At 49.1% G+C, this 22,111-nt stretch overlaps 1 protein-coding gene and 1 long non-coding RNA gene across 2 annotated transcripts in view; one reads left to right on the forward strand and one right to left on the reverse strand.

Moving 5' to 3' along the window:
* Positions 1-6,344, forward strand: part of HTR4 (5-hydroxytryptamine receptor 4) — a 303,493-nt gene extending 297,149 nt beyond the window's left edge. The window contains exon 7 of the mRNA XM_029052011.2: positions 5,887-6,344. Coding sequence (XP_028907844.1) covers positions 5,887-5,890 — 4 coding nt within the window. The 3' untranslated portion in view covers positions 5,891-6,344. The remainder of the gene's footprint in view (positions 1-5,886) is intronic.
* Positions 6,345-6,669: 325 nt separating this feature from the next.
* On the reverse strand, positions 6,670-21,586 carry LOC120638057. The gene is made up of 2 exons (XR_005659518.1): positions 21,477-21,586; positions 6,670-7,080 (listed from the first exon to the last, which is right to left on the reverse strand). It is a non-coding gene; the product is annotated as an uncharacterized LOC120638057 (long non-coding RNA).
* Between the last annotated feature and the right edge of the window lie 525 nt (positions 21,587-22,111).

Here is a 22,111-nt window from a genome sequence, read left to right on the forward strand (position 1 = left end):
GCAAATGTTGTTGAGTGTGAATCAGAAAAATAAATCCTGAAATTATTTAAATTTAAACATTACCCGAAGAAATAAATAAAACCTCATCGCCTCCACATATTACTTCTCTTGTTTAATCAGAAAAACCCATGCCCTCATTTAGAAAAACAGCAGTTTGAGATGTGATTGGTTGAACATCTCCAAGAGGATTAACAGGGAGATGTCTGAGTCTTTACCTTAAGCGGGAGAATTGGGTAAGAGTTCTGGAAACCAAGAGGACCAGGGGCCTGGAGGGGAATAGCTTCACGATGGCTGGGACAAAAAGCAGAAATAAAACTCAGAGTGCAATTAGAGTCAGCCAACCGGAAAGACCGTCCGCAAAAAGAAACTGCATTTTCTTTCTGAGATCCCTCCGAAGGAAGTTGTGATGGATGCAGAAAGCTGAGACCACACCAGTGATCCAGAGGTTGAAAAAGCAGCACGGGGGGATTGCAAATCAGAATGCCAGAAGGCAGCATTCCCATAAACATAGTGAAATATGAAGGCGGAAATCTGCGACTCGGTGTTATTGCTGTGCTGCCAAGTTAATATCACGCCATCGATTCTTTTTTTCTGCTCTAGGTTTAACTTAATAGCTTAGGTCTGAAACATTCACAGCCTGGCTCATAATTCAGAATTACTTCCAGGTGTTCAGGAGGAATTATGAGCTCTAACTTTTCTTTCCTCCTGGAAGCCGTGGGAGTATCTCGGCGGAGCAGGTGGAACAGATACATTAATGTCTTTCTCCTCCTCTCGTTAAGGGCAGGGAAGCTCGTTAAGGGCAGGGAATGTGTCTGCTGATTCTGTCGTATTCTCCCAAGCGCTTAGGACAGTGCTCTGCCCGCAGAAAGTGCTCAATAAATACGATCGAATGAACGAGTCAAGTGGGTGAGTGCTTCCTGAGGGCCAGGATTGTGTCGACCGACTCTACTGTCCTGTATTCTCCCAAGGACTTAGAACGGTGCTCTGTATGCACTAAATGCTCAACAGATTCCATTGATTAATAGACTGATTGACTGATGAAGCTCAAGATGCTAAGAGGCAGGATTGTGAAATCGGAAAAAGGACCCCGAAGGGATGAAGCCTACTAGCACACCAAGGATCTCTCCTGAAGTGAGGACAATATACCAGGATACGTTGTCTTTGCAGCTCTGTCGGTCTTTTCGGCTACTTCCCCTCATGGATAGGATCTTGTCTCCAGTGGCGTGATTTTCAAAATTGAATTAATTAAATTGAGTTGGATTAATTTAATAAGGGATGTCTAGTTCTCCCTCTAGAATGTGAGCTCCTGGTGGGCAGGGAATGCGTCTACCAAGTCTAATGCATCATTCCCTCCCAAATGCCTAGTACGGTGATTGGCACATAACAAGTGCTTAATAAATACAGTTGTTTGGCTTTGTTTGAAGGACCGCTCCCTCTCACTCTTCTCTCTAGCTGGATGTCTATAGTTCAACTATAGCACGTCTGCAAACCATCCCTTCCTTTTATTTCTGAACTGCTATGATATCATTTTCCTGCAAAGTCTACTTCTTAAATAATGTCACCCTCAATTCCTCTAGTGTTTCAATGACGACGATAACAATGATAACAGAAGGATAATGATAATAATCTGGACTAGAGTGGTGGGTGGTGACTGGATGTAGAAGATGGGGTGGTTCTGGGAATTGCCATAGAGGAAAAGCCAAAAAGACTGAAAGTCAGAAGTGAAAAAGAGATTCTGGACTTTGGAGAGAGGAAGGATTGTGGATAAGGCAGTAAATTCTCGCTCACTAGAAGAGTGTGTCCATGATCACAAGGTATGTCCAGACACAGAGAGAACTGACGTTTTAAATTAGTTTTATTAAGAAGAGACCTTTTTTTTTTTTTTGATGTTCCTTGCTTGGTCAGATGGACAGAACCATGACATATTCTTCTTCTATTGTGGCCAGAAAGAGAGTAACTCTTTACTGATTTTTTTCCAGCAACTCTTCTGCCTACTCAGATTCTGGGTGGAAAGTCTAATCTTGGCTAATCCCATCTCCACCACTTGTCTGCCTGCGGGACCTTGGGCAAGTCACTTCACTTCTCTGTGCCTCGGAGACCTCATCTGTAAAATGGATATTAAGACGGCTGAGCCCCATGCAGGACATGGACTGTATCTGACCTGATTATCTTGTATCTACCCCAGATCTTGGAATGGTGCCTGGCATATAGTAAGCGCTTAAGAAATATCATTAGAAAAAATTTGAATCCTGAAAACAGGAGGTTGGGTCCTGCCCTTGGCCTGGAATGCCCTCCCTCTTCATATCTGACAAACAATAATTCTCTCCACGTTCAAAGCCTTATTAAAGGCACATCTCCTCCAAGAGGCCTGCTCTTACTAAGCCCTCAAATCCTTTTCTCCCACTTTCTTTCGCATCACCCCGATTTGCTCCCTTTATTTGCCCATCCCTCAGGCCCAAAGCCACTTATGCCCATATCCACAATTAATTTATTTATATTAATGCCTGTCTCCCCCTCAAGACTGTAGGTTCACTGTAGCCAAAGAATGTGTCTACCAACTCTGTTATTTTGTACTTTCCTAAAACCTGAGTGCAGTGTTCTGCACACAGTAAGTGCCCCCAAAATATAATCGATTGATCAAATTGGTGGGGTCTTTGGTCGGAAGGTGAAGCCTGAGGTCTGGCATGCAGTCCATCTTAGTTATTGAGTATTTACTGTGTGCAAAGCACTGTACTAAGCACTTGGGAGAGTACAGTGTAACAATAATAATGGTGATGATGGTATTTGTTCATTCATTCTATCATATTTATAGAGTGCTTACTGTGTGCCAAGTACTATACTAAGCACTTGGGAGAGTGCACTATAACAACAAACAGACACATTCCCTGCCCACAACGAGCTCAGCGGAGGGAAAGACAGACGTTAATATACATGAATAAACAAATAAATACCAGATATATACAGATACACACATGTGTGCTCTGAGGATGAGCGGGAGGATGAATGAAGGGAGTAAATCAGAGTGAGGCAGAAGGGAGTGGGAGAAGAGAGGAGGGCTTAGTCAGGGAAGGTATCTTGGAGGAGATGTGCCTTCAATAAGGTTTAGAAGTGGGGGAGAGCAATTATCTGTCTGATATGAGGAGGGAGGGCATTCCAGGACCAGAGGTACGATGTGGGTGAGAGTTTGTCGGTGAGATAGACGAGATCGAGGTACAGTGAGAAGGTGAGCATTAGAGGAATTAAGTGTTTGCATAGGAGATAGCAAGGTGAAGTAGGAGGGGTCTAGGTGGTTAAGTGCTTTAAAGTCAGTGGTGAAGAGTTTTTGTTTGATGTGGAGATCAACTACTGGAGTTTCCTGAGGAGTGGGGAAACATGGTCTGAACATTTTTGAAGGAAAATGAGCCGGGCAGTAGAATGGAGTATGGACTGGAGTGGGGAGAGACAGAAGGCAGGGAGATCAGCAGGGAGGCTGATACAATAATCAAGGCAGGATAGGCTAAGTGCTTGCATTAGTGTGGGAGCGGTTTGGACATAAAGGATAGGGGAGATTTTGGCGATGTGGTGCACGTAGAACTGACAGGATTAGGGATGGTTTGAATATGTGGATTGAGTGAGAGAGAAGAGGCAAGGATAATGCCAAGATTACGGGCTTGTGAGTCAGGAAGGATGGCGGTGCCGTCAACAGTGATGGGAAAGTAAATGGGAGGACAGGCTTTGGGTGGGAAGTTCAATGTTAGCCATATTAAGTTTGAGGTGACGGAAGGACAGGAAGAAAGGCGAGACTGCAGAGAGGGTGTCATCAGCCTAGAGGTGATAGATGAAGCCGAGCGAGGGAATGAGTTTTCCAAGGGAGTGAGTGTAGATGGAGAAAAGAAGGGGACTCAGAACTGAACCTTGAGGGGCACCCTCATTTAGGGAGTGGGAGGCAGAGGAGGAACCCTGAAAGAGACTGAGAATGAGCTGCCAAAGAGATAGGAGGGGAACCAGGAGAGGACAGTATCAGAGAAACCAAGGATGGATAATGTTTCCAGGGGAAGGGAGTGGTCTACAGTGTCAAAAGCCACTGAGAGATTGAGAAGGATTGGGACGGAGTAGAGGTCGCTGGATTTGGCAAGAAGGAGATCATTGGTGACCTTAGGGAGGGTGGTTTCTATGGAGAGAAGGGGATGGAAACCAATTGGAGGGGGTCAAGGAGAGAATTGGATGAGAGGAACTTGAGTCTAATAAAAGATGGGCGGATGTAGACAGCTCGCTCAAGGATTTTGGGGTAGGAGGGAGATGGGGTGATAACTGGAGGGAGCCATGGGGTCAAGGGAGGGGTTTTTTAGGATAGGGGAGATTTGGGCATGTTTGAAAGCAGTGCGGAAGAAGCCCTTGGAGAATGAACAGTTGAAGATGGCAGTTAGGGAGGGAAGAAGAAAGAGAAGGGATAGTGTTTTGATGAGGTGCAAAGGAATGGGGTTGGATACATAGGAGGAGGGGCTGGATTTTGAGACAGGGCAGATTTCCTCTAGAGATAGTGCCGGGAAGGATGGGAGAGTTGAAGAAGAGGCAGGAGAGGGGAGTGCCCGGAGAGGGGCAGGGGAGATTTTCGGGAGATCATTCCTGAGAGTGTCAATTTTGTTGATGAATTAGGTGGCCAGGTCATTGGAGGCAAGGGAAGGGGGAGGTGGGAAGACGGGGGGCTTGAGGAGGGAGTTAAATGTCTGGAATAACTGGCAAGGTTGATGGGCATGGGTGTCAATGAGGGTAGAGAAATAGTTTTGCCGGGCAGAGGAGAGGGCAGTGTTAAAGCTCGCAAGGAAGAACTTCAAGTGGGAGAAATCGGCCTGATATCTAGATTTCCACCAGCGACGCTTTGCGGCTCATGCACCGGAGCGAAGGAGGCGGACCGGAGAGGTGATCCGGGGCTGAGGGTTAGTGGTACGAGATCGCCAAAGGGATAGGGGAGTGAGCGAGTTGAATTCAGTAGAGAAGGTGGTGTTGAGAGCATCTATTTGGTCACCAAGGAAAGGTAGTTTGGGTACGGAGACTAAATGGGGCACGATGACTTGAGAAAATTGGATGGGATCAAAAGATTGGTGGCCTCTGTGGGCGAACAGGTACAGACTTGTGAGGAGGAGGAGGTGTGTGGAAGAGAAGGTAGGTGAGGAGGTTCCGGTCAGATAGAGGGATTTCAGAGTCGGTGAGGGTGGAGATTGTGCAGTGGCTAGAAACGGTGAGATCTTGCATGTGTCCAAGTCGGTAAGTGGGTGAGGTGGGGTGGAGCAGGAGGTCAGTGAAGTTGAGGAGTGATAGAAGGCGGGTAGCAGAAGGGTCATCGGAAACATCTATGTAGATGTTCAAGTCCCCAAGGAGCAGTGTAGACGAGGAGAAAGAGAGGAGGAATGTGAGAAAGGGATCAAAGTGGTTAAAAAAGTTGTTAAGTGCATATCACGTGCGTGTCAATCACCGTTTTTAGCGCTGGGGTGGATGCAAGCTGATCAGGTTGAACACAGTCCCTGTCCTACCTGGGGCTCACGATCTTAATCCCCATTTTACAGATGAGGTAACTGAGGAATGGAGAAGTGAAGTGACTTGCCCAAGGTCACCCAGCAGACATGCAGCACGCTCTATCTGCTGGGCCAAACTGCTTCCCCTAAACAATAAACGGAAACAACCCCTGCCCGCGACGAGCTCACGGTCTGGAGGCTGGGAGACAGATGGTAATATAAATAAATTGCATTTATAAATATAAATAAATATTCCATACAAATAAATGGAATTTATAGTAACATAAAGGCCCCAGGTACCATTAGACGGGACAGTCTGGCTCCTCGGTTCAGAAGAGAGCTTGGGCCTTCCAGGACCTGCCGTGCTCGTGAGCCCCATCTCTTTTTCTTACAGATAAGAGCCAACCTCGAGGACCAGACTGGCCCCACTGAGCTGGGATTGAGCCAAGTCTGGCCACTGATCTTGGAAGAAGAGCGAATCGGATCAGTGTTCCGGACATCCGTAGTTCTGCGCCAAAGGGCCCTTGCTGCTCAACTAAGGAACTGCCCTCTCTAAGGAAGAAAGAAATGCTGAGGGAGAAAAGCCTTTATTTTTTCGTTTCGTTTTGGTTTTCACTTCAACTCTCAGTCTCACTGCCAGGATTCGGATCCCACCGGAGCATCGGCTCTCTCTCGTGCATGCAAACCGTCAGTTGCTTCTTTCTCCCCATCCTCTGTTGCATGGAGAAGAGGGGGCGTTATGAATCTGGGAAACGCGGGATTCTGATTTCCTTTCCGCCGGACTTCATCGTCGTCATCATCATCATCATCGTCATCATCAACGGTATTTATCGAGCGCTTACTATGTGCAGAGCACAGTACTAAGCGCTTGGGAGAGTACAGTACAACAGAGTTGGCAGATCCGTTCCCTGCCCAGAACGAACATACAGTCGAGAGGATTTATACGGATTTCCCTGTATGCACCTAAGGTTTTCAGAATGATGTCCTTCCCCAAAGAATATAGCTGGACCCAAGATGACAGAAATTTATTTTGTATCGTTGAATGATCATTAACTGTTTTTTTCATATGAAGATAGTTGATGAGATATTATTTTTAAAAAAGAAATTAGACTGTTTTCCCTATGGAAGTTTCATGGATGTGTAACACACGTGTAAAAAAAAAAAAAGTCAGTTCCTGTTTCTCTGTCACAGATATTTACTGTAATACCGTAATGAAGAGAGGCAGACAAAGGAAAACATAGGTGGGAGAGGAGAATTCTCAGTTTTTCATTTGACGTGCCCTGATTTCTCGAAAAAGTTCTCCTCTGTGGAACGGGATCCTCGTTCCTTTTCCGTTCGCAGCCATCCAGGCCCCAAACTATTGACAGTGATTAGACGAAATAGGTGTGCATAAGAGCAGAAAGAACAAATAGACAGTGCAGAGGCTCACGGCAGCTGCTTTCGACATTTTCTAGCGCTGTAAGGGTTAGGGTCGATCCGGTAGGTGCTTGAGAGCAGGAGAAGATTTGGGGTAGGGGGTGTTCCACGAGGGCAGCTCGGTTCTGATAGATGACCAGGGACTCTTTGGGCCACTCTTGACGGACGCTTCCTGCCCCGTATTTGTAAGATAATGAAAATAATGGTAATTATTATTATTATTATAGTATGTGTTAAGAGAATGCTATGTGGCAGGCGCTTGGTGAGATACAGGATAATCAGGTCGGAATAGTCCTTGTCCCCATACTGGACTCACGGTCTAAGGGAGAGGAAGAACATATATTTCACCCCATTTTACCGGTGAGGCAACGGAGGCACAGAACAGTTAAATGACTAATCCAAGGTCGCACGGCAGCGATGGGATGACCCGCGTCTTCTGCCCCGACTCAGTCCTGTGCTCTCTCCTGAAGCCATGCTGCTGTCCTCAAGAGGCAACCGGAGGAGACACAAATTCAAGTCACAGAGCCATGTTTCTGAGTGACAAGCTTCTCTCTGTAGGGATTCATCAGTGAAGGAGACGAGTAGAGCCAGGTCCCGATTACCCTCATTCTGAGACGCTTGAACTGTGAAGAATTGGGTTGGGATGCAATTATGATCACCAACCTGGGGTGGTGAACAGATCAAGACGAGAGGAGAGGGTCGGGATGAGTGGGGAAACCAGCTACGGACCCTGTGCTTACAGTCCTCCCTCGGGATCTCTTTCAGATTTTCCCTCCTCCTACCCTGTCTCCGCCAGCCTGTCATGTTTACAAATAACTTCTTTTAACATCAAATTGCTTTAAAGCCGAGAGAAAAGAGGGAGGGGAGCGCCTAGGATCGCTCTGACTTTTGCTAGGTGATACAGACGGAGGGAATGTGGTCTTTCAGGAGGAACGGAAATAATGATGTCATTTCAGTGAGCTTAGCGTTTAGGATCGCGCGGTATGAAACGCTGGGTCTCTGAGATGATCCGTGAATGTATTTTCTAGGCACTGGCCAGTGTCCTGGTGCGCGTTTGAAAAATCTCTTCATTTTTGGATAAAATGATCACATGACTGCAGTTGACCAAGTAAAGAAGCGTGCTCTACGTTCTAATTCAAGCTCTGATTTGCGGCCTTTTGTCCCTTTCCATCCATGACATTGACGACTTGGAGTTCGAAGTCAAACTTGGATGAAAGAGCCAATGTGAAAAATTCCGGAACCTGAGATTACATGGATTCGGGGCCTGTTGCTTCTCTTTCCCCCAGCACCATCCCAAAAGGAAAATGTCAATATTGTCAGAAATGGGGAATTCCTCTGCACTTACTATGTCACTCACAAAACAATAGTCATCCCAGCCCAGCATCGACAGGCAAGATAGATCAATCAGTCAACAGCCTTCACAGAGCACTTACTGTGTGCAGAGCACTGCTTTCAGCACATGGGAAAGTACAACACGACCGAGTTGGTAGAACTGATCCCTGACATTCATTCGTTCATTCAATCGTATTTATTGAGCGCTTACTGTGTGCAGAGCACTGTACTAAGTGCTTGGAAAGTACAGCTCGGCAACAGAGATAATCCCTACCCAACAACGGGCTCACAGTCCGTACGGAGTCTACAGTCTAGATTCGCGGAACAACCCTGGCATCGCTGACGGCACTAGCACACTAGACTGTAAGCTCGCTGTGGGGCAGGGAATGTGATATATTGTTATATTGGATTCTCCCAAACGCTTAGTACGGTGCTCCGCACACAGTAAGTGCTCAGTAAGTACGACTGACTGACCGACTGACAAACTGTGATGGTTCGGGAGCCTCGGGGATTTTCGTCACTTAAATTCTCCCAACTCAAAACCCCTGCGGCTGTACCAAGGAATCTTACTTCTTGGGATCCATCGATTATTGAGTACCTACTGAGTGCAGATCATTAATGAGATGCACATCCCCTTGATTCTATTTATGGCTATTGTCTTTGTCCGTCCGTCTCCCCCGATTAGACCGTAAGCCCGTCAGTGGGCAGGGACCGTCTCTATCTGTTGCCGATTCGTCCATTCCAAGCGCTTAGTATAGTGCTCTGCACACAGTAAGCGCTCAATAAGTACTATTGAATGAATGAATTATACTAAACGGTCAGATACAGTGGAGCTAGGACACACCTACTGCCCTCATGGAGTTTACAGTCTAACGGATAAGACGACGCAAAATAATGTACGGAGAGGAGGAATAGGGACACGTGGATATGTAGAAGAGTGCTTAAGTATGTAAGACGACGAGTGCAGAATTGCTCTAGGTGAAAAGCAGCATGGCGTAGCGGATAGCGCACGAGCCTGGGAGTCCGAAGGTCATGGGTTCTAATCCCGGCTCCGCCACTTGTCTGCTGTGTGACCTTTGGCAAATCCCTTCACTTTTTTGGGCCCCAGTCACCTCCTCTGTACAATGGGGATCGAGACTGAACAAGGACTGTGCCCAGCCCGATTTGCTCGTATCCACCCCGGCGCTTAGTACAGTGGTTGGCACATAGTAAGTGCTTAACATATGGCATAATTATTGTCATGATTATTATTACAAATGGTGTAGAGCAGGTGCAGAAGCACCCGAGTTACCGAAACATGAAACCAGAGAAAAGATGCTCTCCGAAGTGCTCAGGGTGCAAGCGCGAGACACCCGCCAACCTCAGGAAATAATGATAATAATAGTATCAGAAAGAACTGTTAAGTGATTATATGTGCCAAGCATTTCACTAAGCGCTGGGGTGGATACAAGATGATCAGACTGGATACAATCCCTCCTCTTCATGGGGCTCACAGTCTAAGCAGGAGGGAGTACAGAGGATGGACAGATCCATTGGAGCTCCTCAACCTCTCATTCACTCAATAGTATTTATTGAGCGCTTACTGTGAGCAGAGCACTGTACTAAGCGCTTGGAATGGACAATTCGGCAACAGATAGAGACGACCCCTGCCCAATGACGGGCTCAGGGACGGGCTCACAATCTCTTCTCCACCCTGGCATCTGTTTGAACGGAGAGATCTGGTTTTATTCTGAGTCAGAGTTGAATTGGACGGTAATCTTTAATCAAGATGTCGCGTCACTAGAAAAGGAGGCTGCTTCCCCTCTCTTCTTTAAGCACCTTCCCCGTGTCCGGCACGCGGCTAAACACTGGGAGAAATACGAAACAATCATGTCCGACACAGTCCCTGTCTCACACGACGCTCGCAGTCTAAGTAGGAGGGAGAACATGTATTTTATCCCCATTTTACCGACGAGAAAACCGAGGTACAGAGAGGTAAAGTGACGCGTCAAGGTCACACAGCGGACACGTGACAGAGCCGGCATTAGAATGCAGGTGCTCTGACACAGGCCACTGCTCTTTCCACTATGATAATAATAATAATAACGATGATCACATTTGTTAAACGCTCACTGAGTGCCAAGCACTCTTCTAAGCGCTAGGGTAGGTGCAAGGGAATCAGGTCGTCCCACGTGGGGCTCATAGTCTTAATCCCCATTTTACAGATGAGGTAACTGAGGAACGGAGAAGTGAAGTGACTTGCCCAAGGCCACACAGCAGACGAGTGGCAGAGCCGGGATTGCTTCCCCCTCCCACCTCCCACTATCCTCACTCTCAGTTGCTTCCCTGAAGTGGAATGTGTTCACGCCGCTCTTTCAGTCGCTCTGCTTTCCATTTCATCGGGGGGAAGCTTTTCTAAAATACGCCACCCGGAATGCGTGCGACTCAGACTGAGTTTACGCCGAGAAGGTTTCTCTCACGCATCCAGGAGAACCAGCCTGGTTAAACGCCCGGGCTTGGGAGTCGGAGGTCATGGGTTCGAATCCCGGCTCCGCCACTCGACAGCTGTGTGACGGCGGGCAGGTCATTTCACTTCTCTGGGCCTCAGTTACCTCATCTGTAACATGGGGATTAACTGTGAGCCTCACGTGGGACCACCCGATGACCCCGTATCTCCCCCAGCGCGTAGAACAGTGCTCTGCACATGGTAAGCGCTTAACAAATACCAGCGTCATTATCCGGCGCTTAGAACAGTGCTCTGCACGTAGTAAGCGCTCCACAAATACCGACAGTATTATTAAAGAGCAGTAACCTCCGTCTCAGACCCAGTAAGGCTGTAAAGTGTATTTGTGTCATTAAGTTCAGGAACCAATTCTACTCTTCCCGGTAAGAAAATTAAAGCAAGAGATTCAGGGGAGAGTCGTCACTGGATAGGTCCTAGTGAATAATTTGATGCCCGTCAGGGAGAAGATTTTCTCGCTCATGTCTGCCCGACATTCTACTCCTGTCCGACCGTGGCTGGGTAGGGAATGGGCCGATGGAAGCAGAAGTCGCGGGAAGAGGTGAGAGAGAGCTAAGCGCTTAGTACAGTATCTTGCACACAGCAAGCGCTCAATAAGTACAACCGCATGAGCAAATGAACGGGGGATTCCTGCTCTCCCCACAAACCCACGTTTAGGCTTCACCGAATCCAAGCCTTACAGCAACGTTCCAGTGCTCAGCCTAATGTTTTTTTTCTTTTTTAATGGTATTTGTTAAGAATAATAATAATAACGATTATGGTACTAGTTAAGTGGTTACTATGTACCAAGCACTAAATACCAGTTGATCGAGTTGGACCCAGTCCCTGTCCTGCATGAGGTTCACAGTTTAAGCGGGAGGGAGAAGGATTAGGGAAGCAGCCTGGCTCAGTGGAAAGCGCACGGGCTTGGGAGGCAGAGGTCATGGGTTCGAACGCCGGCTCTACCACTCGTCGGCGGTGTGACTGTGGGCAAGTCACTTCACTTCTCTGGGCCTCAGTTCCCTCATCTGCAAAATGGGGATGAAGACTGGGAGCCCCACATGGGACAATCTGATGACCCTGTATCTCCCCCAGCGCTTAGAACAGTGCTGCACGCGGTAAGCGCTTAACGAATACCACCATTATCATTATTATTTGATCCCCATTTTACAGATGAGGTAACTGAGGCACAGAGAAGTGAGGTCAAGCACCTTAGAACAGTGCTCTGCCCATAGTAAGAGCTCAATAAATACCATCGATCGATAGACGTGACTCGCCCGAGGCCACACACCAAACAAACGGCAGAGGAGTCAGAGGTCATGGGTTCGACTCCCGGCTCCGCCGCTTGTCAGCTGTGTGACTGTGGGCGAGTCACTTCTCGGTGCCTCGGTTCCCTCATCTGGAAAATGGGGATTAACTGCGAGCCTCACGTGGGACCACCTGATGACCCTGTATCTCCCCCAGCGCTTAGAACAGTGCTCTGCACATAGTGAGCGCTTAACAGATACCAACATTATTATTATTATTATTATTATTATTAGAACCCTGATCCTCTTGACTCTCAGGTCTGAGCTCTATCCAACCGGCCACACTGTTTCTTTAGTGCTTGGCACCTAGTGAGTGCTTAATAAATACAAATCGATCTAGCAACCAATCAAAGGTATTCAGCGAGCACTTGCCACGCGCAGAGCACTGTACTAAATGCTTAGCACTGTTCCAAGGCGCAAAAATAGGGACCGAAATGAAGCCCTCATTGCAGAGAGCAAGGCGACCACCTCGCTGAGCGACTGGCCCGTGCTGATTTTCACGGGCATCCTGAGCAGGGCGGAGCAAACGTGACGATAGTAATAATAACGATGGTATTCGTTAAGCGCTCGCTATGTGCCAAGCACTGTTCTAAGCGCTGGGATAGATACAAGGTAATCAGGTTGTCCCACGTAGGGCTTACGGTCTTAATCCCCGTTTTATAGATGAGGTCACTGAGGCCCAGAGAAGCGAAGTGACTTGCCCAAGGTCACACAGCAGACAGGAGGCGGAGCCGGGATTGGAACCCACGTCCTCTGACTCCGCAGCCCGGGCTCTTGCCACTAAGCCACGCATGCCGCCGACAAAGCGACCCGTATCCCTAGAAAATCCTGCCACCAAAGCTCTCCAGCCTCCCTTACCAGCGTGGCTCAGTGGAAAGAGCCCGGGCTTCGGAGTCAGAGGTCACGGGTTCGACTCCCGGCTCTGCCACTTGGCAGCCGTGTGACCTTGGGCGAGTCGCTTCACTTCTCTGGGCCTCAGTTACCTCATCTGTCAAATGGGGATCAACTGTGAGCCTCACGTGGGACGACCTGATTAGCCGGTATCACCCCCAGCGCTTAGAACAGTGCTCTGCACATAGTAAGCGCTTAACAGATACCAACATTATTATTTATTAAAAATCGAGTCGTCCACCGGCCTAACGCCCGCGGACTCTCCGCAGCGACCTCAAGGTCGTACGTTCCCGGAGGGCAGAGGCCATGCCTTTCTACTGCATTTTCGTCGTGTGCTTCCACGCTTTTAGTACAGTGCTCTGCTCGATGAAGGTGCTCGGTGAATAGTGACCGTGCTGCTGCTGCTGTTGTACGTGCTGTTCCTTCGCACCGAACGGTGAAGAGTTGTGCAGGACAGTCACGGGTAGGTAAGTCCTCGCCAGCGTTTCCCACCCCTCTCACGACGAGCACCTGGGGAAGCAGCACGGCACGTGGCTAGAGCACGGGCCTGGGAGTCAGAAGGTCACGGGTTCTAATCCCGCCTCTGCCACGTGTCAGCTGTGTGACTATCGGCAAGTCACTTCACTTCTCTGGGCCTCAGTTACCTCATCTGGAAAATGAGGATTAAGACCGTGAGCCTCACGTGGGACAACCTGATTACCTTGTATAACCCCAGCGCTTAGAACAGTGCTCTGCACATAGTAAGCGCTTAACAAATAGCAACATTATTATTATTATTATTATTCACTTCTCTGGGCTTCAGTTACCTCATCTGGAAAATGGGGATTAAGACTGTGAGCCTCACGTGGGACAATCTGATTACCTTGTATACCCCAGCGCTTAGAACAGTGCTCTGCACATAGTAAGCGCTTAACAAATAACAACATTATTATTATTATTATTATTCACTTCTCTGGGCCTCAGTTACCTCATCTGGAAAATGGGGATTAAGACTGTGAGCCTCACGTGGGACAACCTGATCACCTTGTATACCCCAGTGCTTAGAACAGTGCTCTACACATAGTAAGCGCTTAACAAATACCAATATTATTATTATTCACTTCTCTGGGCCTCAGTTACCTCATCTGGAAAATGGGGATTAGGACTGTGAGCCTCACGTGGGACAACCTGATTACCTTGTATACCCCAGTGCTTAGAACAGCGCTCTGCACATAGTAAGTGCTGAACAAATACCACATTATCATTAGTCACTTCTCTGGGCCTCAGTTACCTCATCTGGAAAATGGGGATGAAGACTGTGAGACCTCTATGGGACGGGGACTGTATCCAACCCGATTATCTTGTAGCCACCCCAAGGCTCAGTGCAGTGCCTAGCACATAGCGAGCGCTTAACAAATACCACAGTGTCCAACCCGATTACCTCGTATCCGCCCCAGGGATTAATACGGTGCCTAGCACATAGCGAGCGCTTAACAAATACCACAGGGTCCAACCCGATTACCTCGTATCCGCCCCAGGGATTAATACGGTGCCTAGCACATAGCGAGCGCTTAACAAATACCATAGGGTCCAACCCGATTACCTAGAATCCGCTCCAGAGCTTAGTACGGTGCCTAGCACATAGTAAGCGATTAACAAATACCATAATAATAACGTTATTAGTTATCGTTATGTTTCGTGGGGGAAACGCGTGCTCTAGTTCTCCCCACTCGGGCCGGCGAGTCGGTAGCCTCTCTGCCTCGGTTTCCAAGGCACGGTGTTGGGGGAGCTGCCCGATAGCCGCGTGAAAAGATCCTTATTCCCTGGGGTTGGGGCAAATTTTCCACTCTGCTTCGCTCGGGACAGAGCGGATGGAAGAGTCCAATAGAGAGCTAGATTCCTGTGTAATTAGCAACCCTACGTGAAACCTTAGAGAAGCAGCCTGACCTCGTGGAAAGAGCACAGGCTTAGGAGTCAGAGGACCCGAGTCCTAAATCGGACTCCACCACTGCTGTGTGACCTGGGGCAAGTCACTTAACTTCTCTGTGCCTCGGGTGCCTCCTCTGTGAAATGGGGATTAAGAGTGTAAGCCTACCGTGGGACAGGGACCGTACTCAACCTGATTAACTTATATCTACCCCAGCGCTTAGTGTAGTGCCTGGCACATAGCAAACGCTTAACTAATATCATTTCAAAAAAAATAAAACACCTTGGGCATAAGACTCCGCTGCAGGAAGGGCCTAGCAAATCGGGAAGGAGGGTGCTGTAGGACCAGGAGAAGCAGTGTAGTCAGAGGACCTGGGTTCTAATCACGGCCCCGCCACTCGTCTACTTGGTGACCCTGGGTGAGTCTCTTCGCCTCTCTTTAATCTCAGTTTCCGCATCTGTAAAATGGGGATTCAATACCCGTCCTCCCGTCTACTTAGATCGCGGGCCGCGCGGGGGACAGGGACCGTGTCCAACGTGTTTATTTCGTAACTACTCCGGCATCTAGTACAGTGTCTGACACACGGTAAGCATTTAATAAATACCGTGATTATTGTTATTAGGGGAAGACGTGAGGAGAGCGGACGGAGGGGTGTGACCCAGCTCTGAGGAAAGGGGGCCGAGACTGGGGCGAGGAGAAGTTGGTTGGGCTTCAAACTGAGATTAAGAAATGGGACTAGAACTGGGCCGAGGCCCAGAATATCTGGAGGCAGGCGAGCCTCCTGCCAGGAGAAGACTTGGGTTTTTTTATTTTATTTGTTTGTTTTTTATGTGGTTTTTAATGTGTGTTTTTTATGTTCCCCATGGGGTTAACAGTCTTAATCCCCATTTTACAGATGAGGTAACTGATGCATAAAGGAGTTAAATGACGCACCCAAGGTCACAGAGCAGTGGCAGAGCCAGGATTAGAACAAGGTCCTTCTGCCTCCCGGGCCCGCGCTCGTTCCGCCGGGCCCCGCTGCTTCCCGACCGCGGGGAAATAGCAGCAGCGAGCCAAAACGACATTCACAGTGGAGTAAAGAGAGACCCTATTGTGAATTAAAAGGAGTTAGAGGTTGCTGGTGCAGTTTGGGATTTATTTCCTTTCTGATGAATTCACGGTTCATGAAACGGGAGTCACAGAGCCGCCCAAGCTCTTTGAACACCTTAGGCTAAATCTCTTTTTGAACCTTGAGAAAGGACACCTCGCCTTTTACCAGTTCTGACTATCAGGACACCTCGCCTTTTACCAGTCCTGACTATCACGGTTGATTAATAAACTGTACTTCAGAGTTGTGGGAGGGAATATCCGAGCAAATATCGCAGAGGCCCAGGGAAGCTGAGAACGAGGGGGCTTTCTGCCCTCAGCTCCTGGATCTGGGGAGCCAAGACTCGAGCTGTGTCAGTTTTCCTGAGGACGCACAGACCAGTCGTGTTTATTGTAGGGAGGGAGGTCGTTCTTTTTTTTCAATGGGGTTGGTTAAGCACTTACTACGTGCCAGGCACCGTACTGAGCTCAGGGTCAGACACAAGTTAATCAGGTCGATTAGGTCCAAGTGCCACACGAGGTTTACAGTCTTAATCCCCAGTTTTCAGAGAAAGTAACTGAGCCACCGAGAAGATAAGTGACTTGCCCCAGATCATACAGCAGACAAGTGGTGCAGTTGAGATTAGAACCCAGGCCCTCCTGACTCCCAGGGTCGGGTGGGGGTTCCGGTTCCAGATTCATCAGCGGGGTTGATGGGACCCGATGACTTGGTGCCAGGTCTGAAAGTGGAGTAAATTTCTATCTGTAAGTGGAACGTAATCTGTAATGGGAAGCAGCTTGGCTCAGTGGAAAAGAGCCTGGGCTTCGGAGTCAGAGGTCATGAGTTCGACTCCCGGCTCTGCCACTTGGCAGCTGTGTGACTGTGGGCGAGTCACTTCACTTCTCTGGGCCTCAGTTCCCTCATCTGTCAAATGGGGATTAACTGTGAGCCTCACGTGGGACCACCTGATGACCCTGTATCTACCCCAGCGCTTAGAACGGTGCTCCGCACTGGGTAAGCGCTTAGCAAATACCGACATTATCATCACCTGTACTACGCCGACAGCGGATTTGAATTTCTCTTTCCAACGAGCAAGACCGAATTGGAAGAGGGAGCTGGAGGGAAGCTATTTCTCCTCCTGCCGAGTCCCGGTTCCTGGAGATATTTTTTTCCTACCAGGTGGGGAGAGGAAACCCATCTGAATGAAATCGTGCCCTGTTAGCACACCCTCCAGAGACTTTGTTTTGCCCAAGGTGGCTCGGGAGCGGTAGAAGAAGGGCCGTGTAATGCATTCGATCCCTGTTCTCCCTCCTATTGAGAGTGGGAGCCCTACGTGAGACAGGGACTGAGAACCACCTGATTGTCTTACCTCAGTACTTAGTACAAGGCTTGGCACAGAATAAACACCTAACGAATACAACTACCATCGTATTGTCTTGTCTTAGGCCGTCGTTTCCTTCCAAGGGCACATCTCTCCCAGAAGGCCCCGCTCTCCATCTGCAATCATTCCGGTAGCGGATCCATAGAGTTTTCTTGGTAAAAATCCAGAAATGGTTCACCAGCGTCTCCTTCCGCGCTGTAAACTCGAATCTCTACCCTCGACTCTCTCCCGGGCCGCTGCTGCCCAGCATAGTGAGTTTTGACTCGTAGCAGACGGCCTTCCACTCGCTGGCCACTGCCTGAGCTAGGAATGGAACGGACAGGCCTCTCCTTGACTCTCCCCCTCTTCGCCGAGACTGGTAGGGGACTGGAAACTCTCCAGGTGCGACCCTGAGAGGGGTCCCATCATATTGGATCATCTCGATTTTAATACTTCGGGAGATCCTGTGTTCTATGACCCTCCAAGATCTGGTCGGTCTTTCAGGCCTCTTTGTCTCTCCCAATTCTCCCATTCTGGGATCATTCATTCATTCATTCATTCAATAGTATTTATTGAGCGCTTACTCTGTGCAGAGCACTGTACTAAGCGCTTGGAATGAACAGGTCGGCAACAGATAGAGACGGTCCCTGCCCTCTGACGGGCTCACGGTCTAATCGGGGGAGACGGACGGACGAGAACGATAACGGGCGGTAAATAGAGTCGAGGGGAAGGACATCTCGTAAAAACAATGGCAACTGAATAGAATCGAGGCGATGTACATTTCATTAACAGAATAACAAAATAAATTTACCAGCCTATTTTGGACTTTTATCCACCAGGTTCCAGGGGAAGACACTCTGACATTTCCTCCTCTCCCCCTTTCCCACCAACAGTATGAGTCTGGGAGTCGGAAGGATCTGGACTCTAATTTATTTATATTTATTTCTCTTAAAATCTGTCCCCCTCTAGACTGTAAGCTCCTTATGGGCAGGGAACGTGTCTCTCTATTGTTATATTGTACTCTCCCAAGCACTTACTACCACACGGGGCTCTACACATAGTAAACACTCCATGAATACGATCGAATAAATAAATGAATAATTCCCCACTCTGCCACCTGTCTGTTATGAGACCTTGGGCCAGTCATTTCACTTCCTCTAGCCTCAGTTCCCTCATCTATAAAATGGGGATTCAATACGCAGCGCGGCTCGGTGGAAAGAGCCCGGGCTTGGGAGTCGGAGGTCACGAGTTCGCATCCCAGCTCTGCCACTCGTCAGCTGTGTGACGGTGGGCAAGTCACTTAACTGCATTGGGCCTCAGTGACCTCATCTGTAAAATGGAGATGAAGATTGTGAGCCCCACGTGGGACAACCTGATTACCCTCTATCTACCCAGCGCTTAGAATAGCGCTCTGCACGTAGTAAGCGCTTAACGAACACCAACATTATTCTTACTTAGACCGTGAGCCCCATGTGGGAGAGAGACTCCGTCTGCCCGGATTATCGTGTGTCTACCTCGGCACTTAGAATAACGCTTGACACATAGTAAGTGCTTAATAAATACCATAATAATATCGAGCCTTGGGAATTGGCGCTGAATGTATCAATTCCAGGGTCTGTTGTTCTGATGGAAAGGCCCGGCCTTCAGGGTCACCCCCGTACTCCTCAGAATGGGCACCATAGAGCTAAGCAGTCACGCCGAAAGAACCTAAAGCAATTAGCGCCTGGAGAGCAAGTTCTGACTGATAGCCCGGCGGCACTGCAGGTCTAGTGCCAAGCAAGTAATCACTGCGATATTTGTGAAGAATCACTTACGATGTGCCAAGCACCGGGGTGACCACTGGAGTAGACACAAGCGAAGCAGGTTGAATACAGTCCCCGTCCCACATAGGTCTAAGTGAGAGAGAAAATAGGAATCGAATCCCTATTTTACAGATGAGGAAACTGAGGCACAGAGAAATTAAAGTGACTTGCCCACAGCAGGCAGGTGACTCACTGGCCCATACTCTGAGTATGGTTTAAGTATGGTTTGTTTTCTGGCTTCCCCAAGGGCACTCATTTCCTTACTGAGGCAGGGCGAAGCACTTACTATGTGCCAGACACTATACTCAGTGCTGGGTAGATACAAGCTTATCAGGTTGAACACAGTCCATGCCCCTCATGGGGCTCAACAGTCTTAATCCCCATTTTACGGATGAGGTAACTGAGGCACAGAAAGGTTGAGTTAATAATAATAATAATAATGATGCTATTAAGCGCTTACTCTGTGCAAAGTTCTAAGCGCTGGGAGGACACAAGGTGATCGGGTCGTCCCACGTGGGGCTCACGGTCTTAATCCCCATTTTCCAGATGAGGTAACTGAGGCACCGAGAAGTTCAGTGTGACTTGCCCGAAGTCACACAGCTGACAAGCGGCAGAGCCGGGATGCCCAAGGTCACACAACTGACACGTGGTGGAGCCAGGATTAGAACCCAAATCCTTCTGACTCCCAGGTCCCTACTCTTCCCATTAGGCCACGCTGTTTCTCTGGGTTATGGGCCAGATGTTATAGGCCAGATCTCCGAGTAGCGACTGCAGTTTGATTAAAGGATGTGAATCTTTGGGTCGGGCAGCAGGGGCTGGCGGAGGTTCTGCTAATCCCAGACAAGAGGGATGTAGGACCAAGATGCTAATCCCGAGATGGCCGGAGAGTAGAACTCTTTCGGTAGTCCCGGAGATGGACTAATTTTTGCTCCTAATATTGCCCGGGGACTGATCCATCCTTGACCAGCAAAATTAATTTAACGGTATTTGTTAAGCGCTCACTGTGTGTCAGGTACTGTTCTAAGCGCTGGGGTAGGTACAAGGCAGTCCAGTTGGACCCAGTCTTAATCCCCATTTTACAGATGTGGTAACTGAGGCCCAGAGAAGGGAAGCAACAAGGTCACCCAGCAGAGAAGTGGCAGAACTGGGATTAGAACCCGGGTCCTTCAGACTCCCAGGCCCGTGCTTTAACCACAAGGCCATGCTGCTGCACCAAGGTGGGGAGGGAGAAGAGGAGCAAGGAGGAAAGAGGAGAGGAGGATAAATAATGATCATGATAATAATGTTGGTATCTGTTAAGCACTTACTATGTGCAGAGCACTGTTCTGTTAATTAATCAGGTTGTCCCACGTGGGCCTCACAGTCTTCATCCCCATTTTACAGATGAGCTGAGGCACAGGGAAGTTAAGTGACTGACCCACAGTCACACAGCTGACAAGGGGCAGAGCCAGGATTGGAACCCATGACCTCTGACTCCCAAGCCCCGGCTCTTTCCACTGAGCCACGCCGCTTAGGAAGAGGTGAAAAGGAAGGCAGGAAACAGATGTAAAGAGGGAAGGGGAAGAGTGGGAAAAGGAAAGAAAGGGGAGGAGATACAGTCTCCGCTTCCCAAATTATCACTGTTGCCAGAGACACCGCAGCGACTTAGGCACCAGCCAGTCAGTCAATCAGATTTATGGAGCTCTATGCGCAGAACACTGTACTAAGCGCTTGGGAGAGTCCAACGGAACACTGAAACGGACACATTCCCTTCCCACAGTGAGCTGACAGACGTTAATATAAATTACAGGTATGAACGTAAGTGCCGTGGGGCTACGAAGGGGAGTGAATAAAGGGAGCAAGGCGGGGCGACGCAGAAGGGAGTGGGAGAAGAGGAAAGGAGGGATTAGTCAGGGAAGGCCTCTTGGAGGAGGTGGGCCATCATTGAGGCTTGGAAGCCGAGGGGCAGTAATTGTCTGATGGATAGGAGGAGGGAGGTTAGGGTCCGGGCCAGAGGCAGGACGTCGGCGAGGGAACGGCGACGAGCTAGGTGAGATTGGAATACAGTGGCGTTAGAGGAGCGAAGCGTGTGGGCTGGGTTGTAGTAGGAGAGGAGTAAGTTGAGGTAGGAGGGGACAAGGTGATTGAATGCCGATAGTGAGGAGTTTCTGTTTGACGTGGAGGTGGATGGGCAACCGGCCCAGGTTGGACCGGTTGAACCAAGACCGGTGATGAAGAGCCCCTTCAGCCACATGGCAGCTGGGAGATGGACCCCAGAGCCGCCTCCCAGCCCAGCCACTCTCTCTCCTTCCCCCACCTCCCAGCCTCCGACCTTCCGAAAGACTCTCTGTGGGCCAGAGGCAAGAGGGACCTCCAGGCCAGCCCTGGGGCCCGGCAAGGGGTCCCGGAACCAGTTCCGGACCGGGAAAGGGGAACGGCGGGCTACCTGTCGGAGAGCGTCCCGAGTCCTGACTTTTTCCGACTTCAAGAGGCGGGGCGGCTCCCCGGAGGCAAGAGCGGGCAGCTCATCCGGTCCTCATCAGGGCGATTCTAGGAATCCTCACCGGAGCAGAGGAATGGAAGCGTCAACTCCGCATCCTAGCAACAGAGCTCCCGTCATGTATTCCATGGGGCGGCATAGCCTTGGAGAGCCAGGACATCCGTCGATCCATCGATCGTATTTAAGGAGCCCTTACTGTGTGCGGGGCATTGTACCAGGCGCTTGGGAGAGTGCCGTACGACAGAATTAGCAGATGGTGTCCCTGCCCATAACAAATTAAGGTTTGGAGCTGGATGTTAATATGAATGAATAATTTGTAATATAGAATTTAAAGATATCTACACGGGTACTGGGGGGCTGGGGGTGGGGTGAAGAGCAAATGTCCAAAGGTCACAGATCCAAGTGCATAGATGAAGCAGAAGAAAAAGCGAGCCTGGGAAAAGAGGGCTTAAACGGGGAAGGCCCCTTAGAGGAGGTGTGATATCTAGGTTCTGGTCCTGGCTCCACCATCTGTGACTTGGGGCGAATCTCTTAACCTCCCCGTGACTCAGTTTATTTGTTTACAAATGGAGAGACGATCC

This window comes from Ornithorhynchus anatinus, chromosome X1 (genome assembly GCF_004115215.2).
Source record: "Ornithorhynchus anatinus isolate Pmale09 chromosome X1, mOrnAna1.pri.v4, whole genome shotgun sequence".
NCBI lineage: Eukaryota > Metazoa > Chordata > Mammalia > Monotremata > Ornithorhynchidae > Ornithorhynchus > Ornithorhynchus anatinus.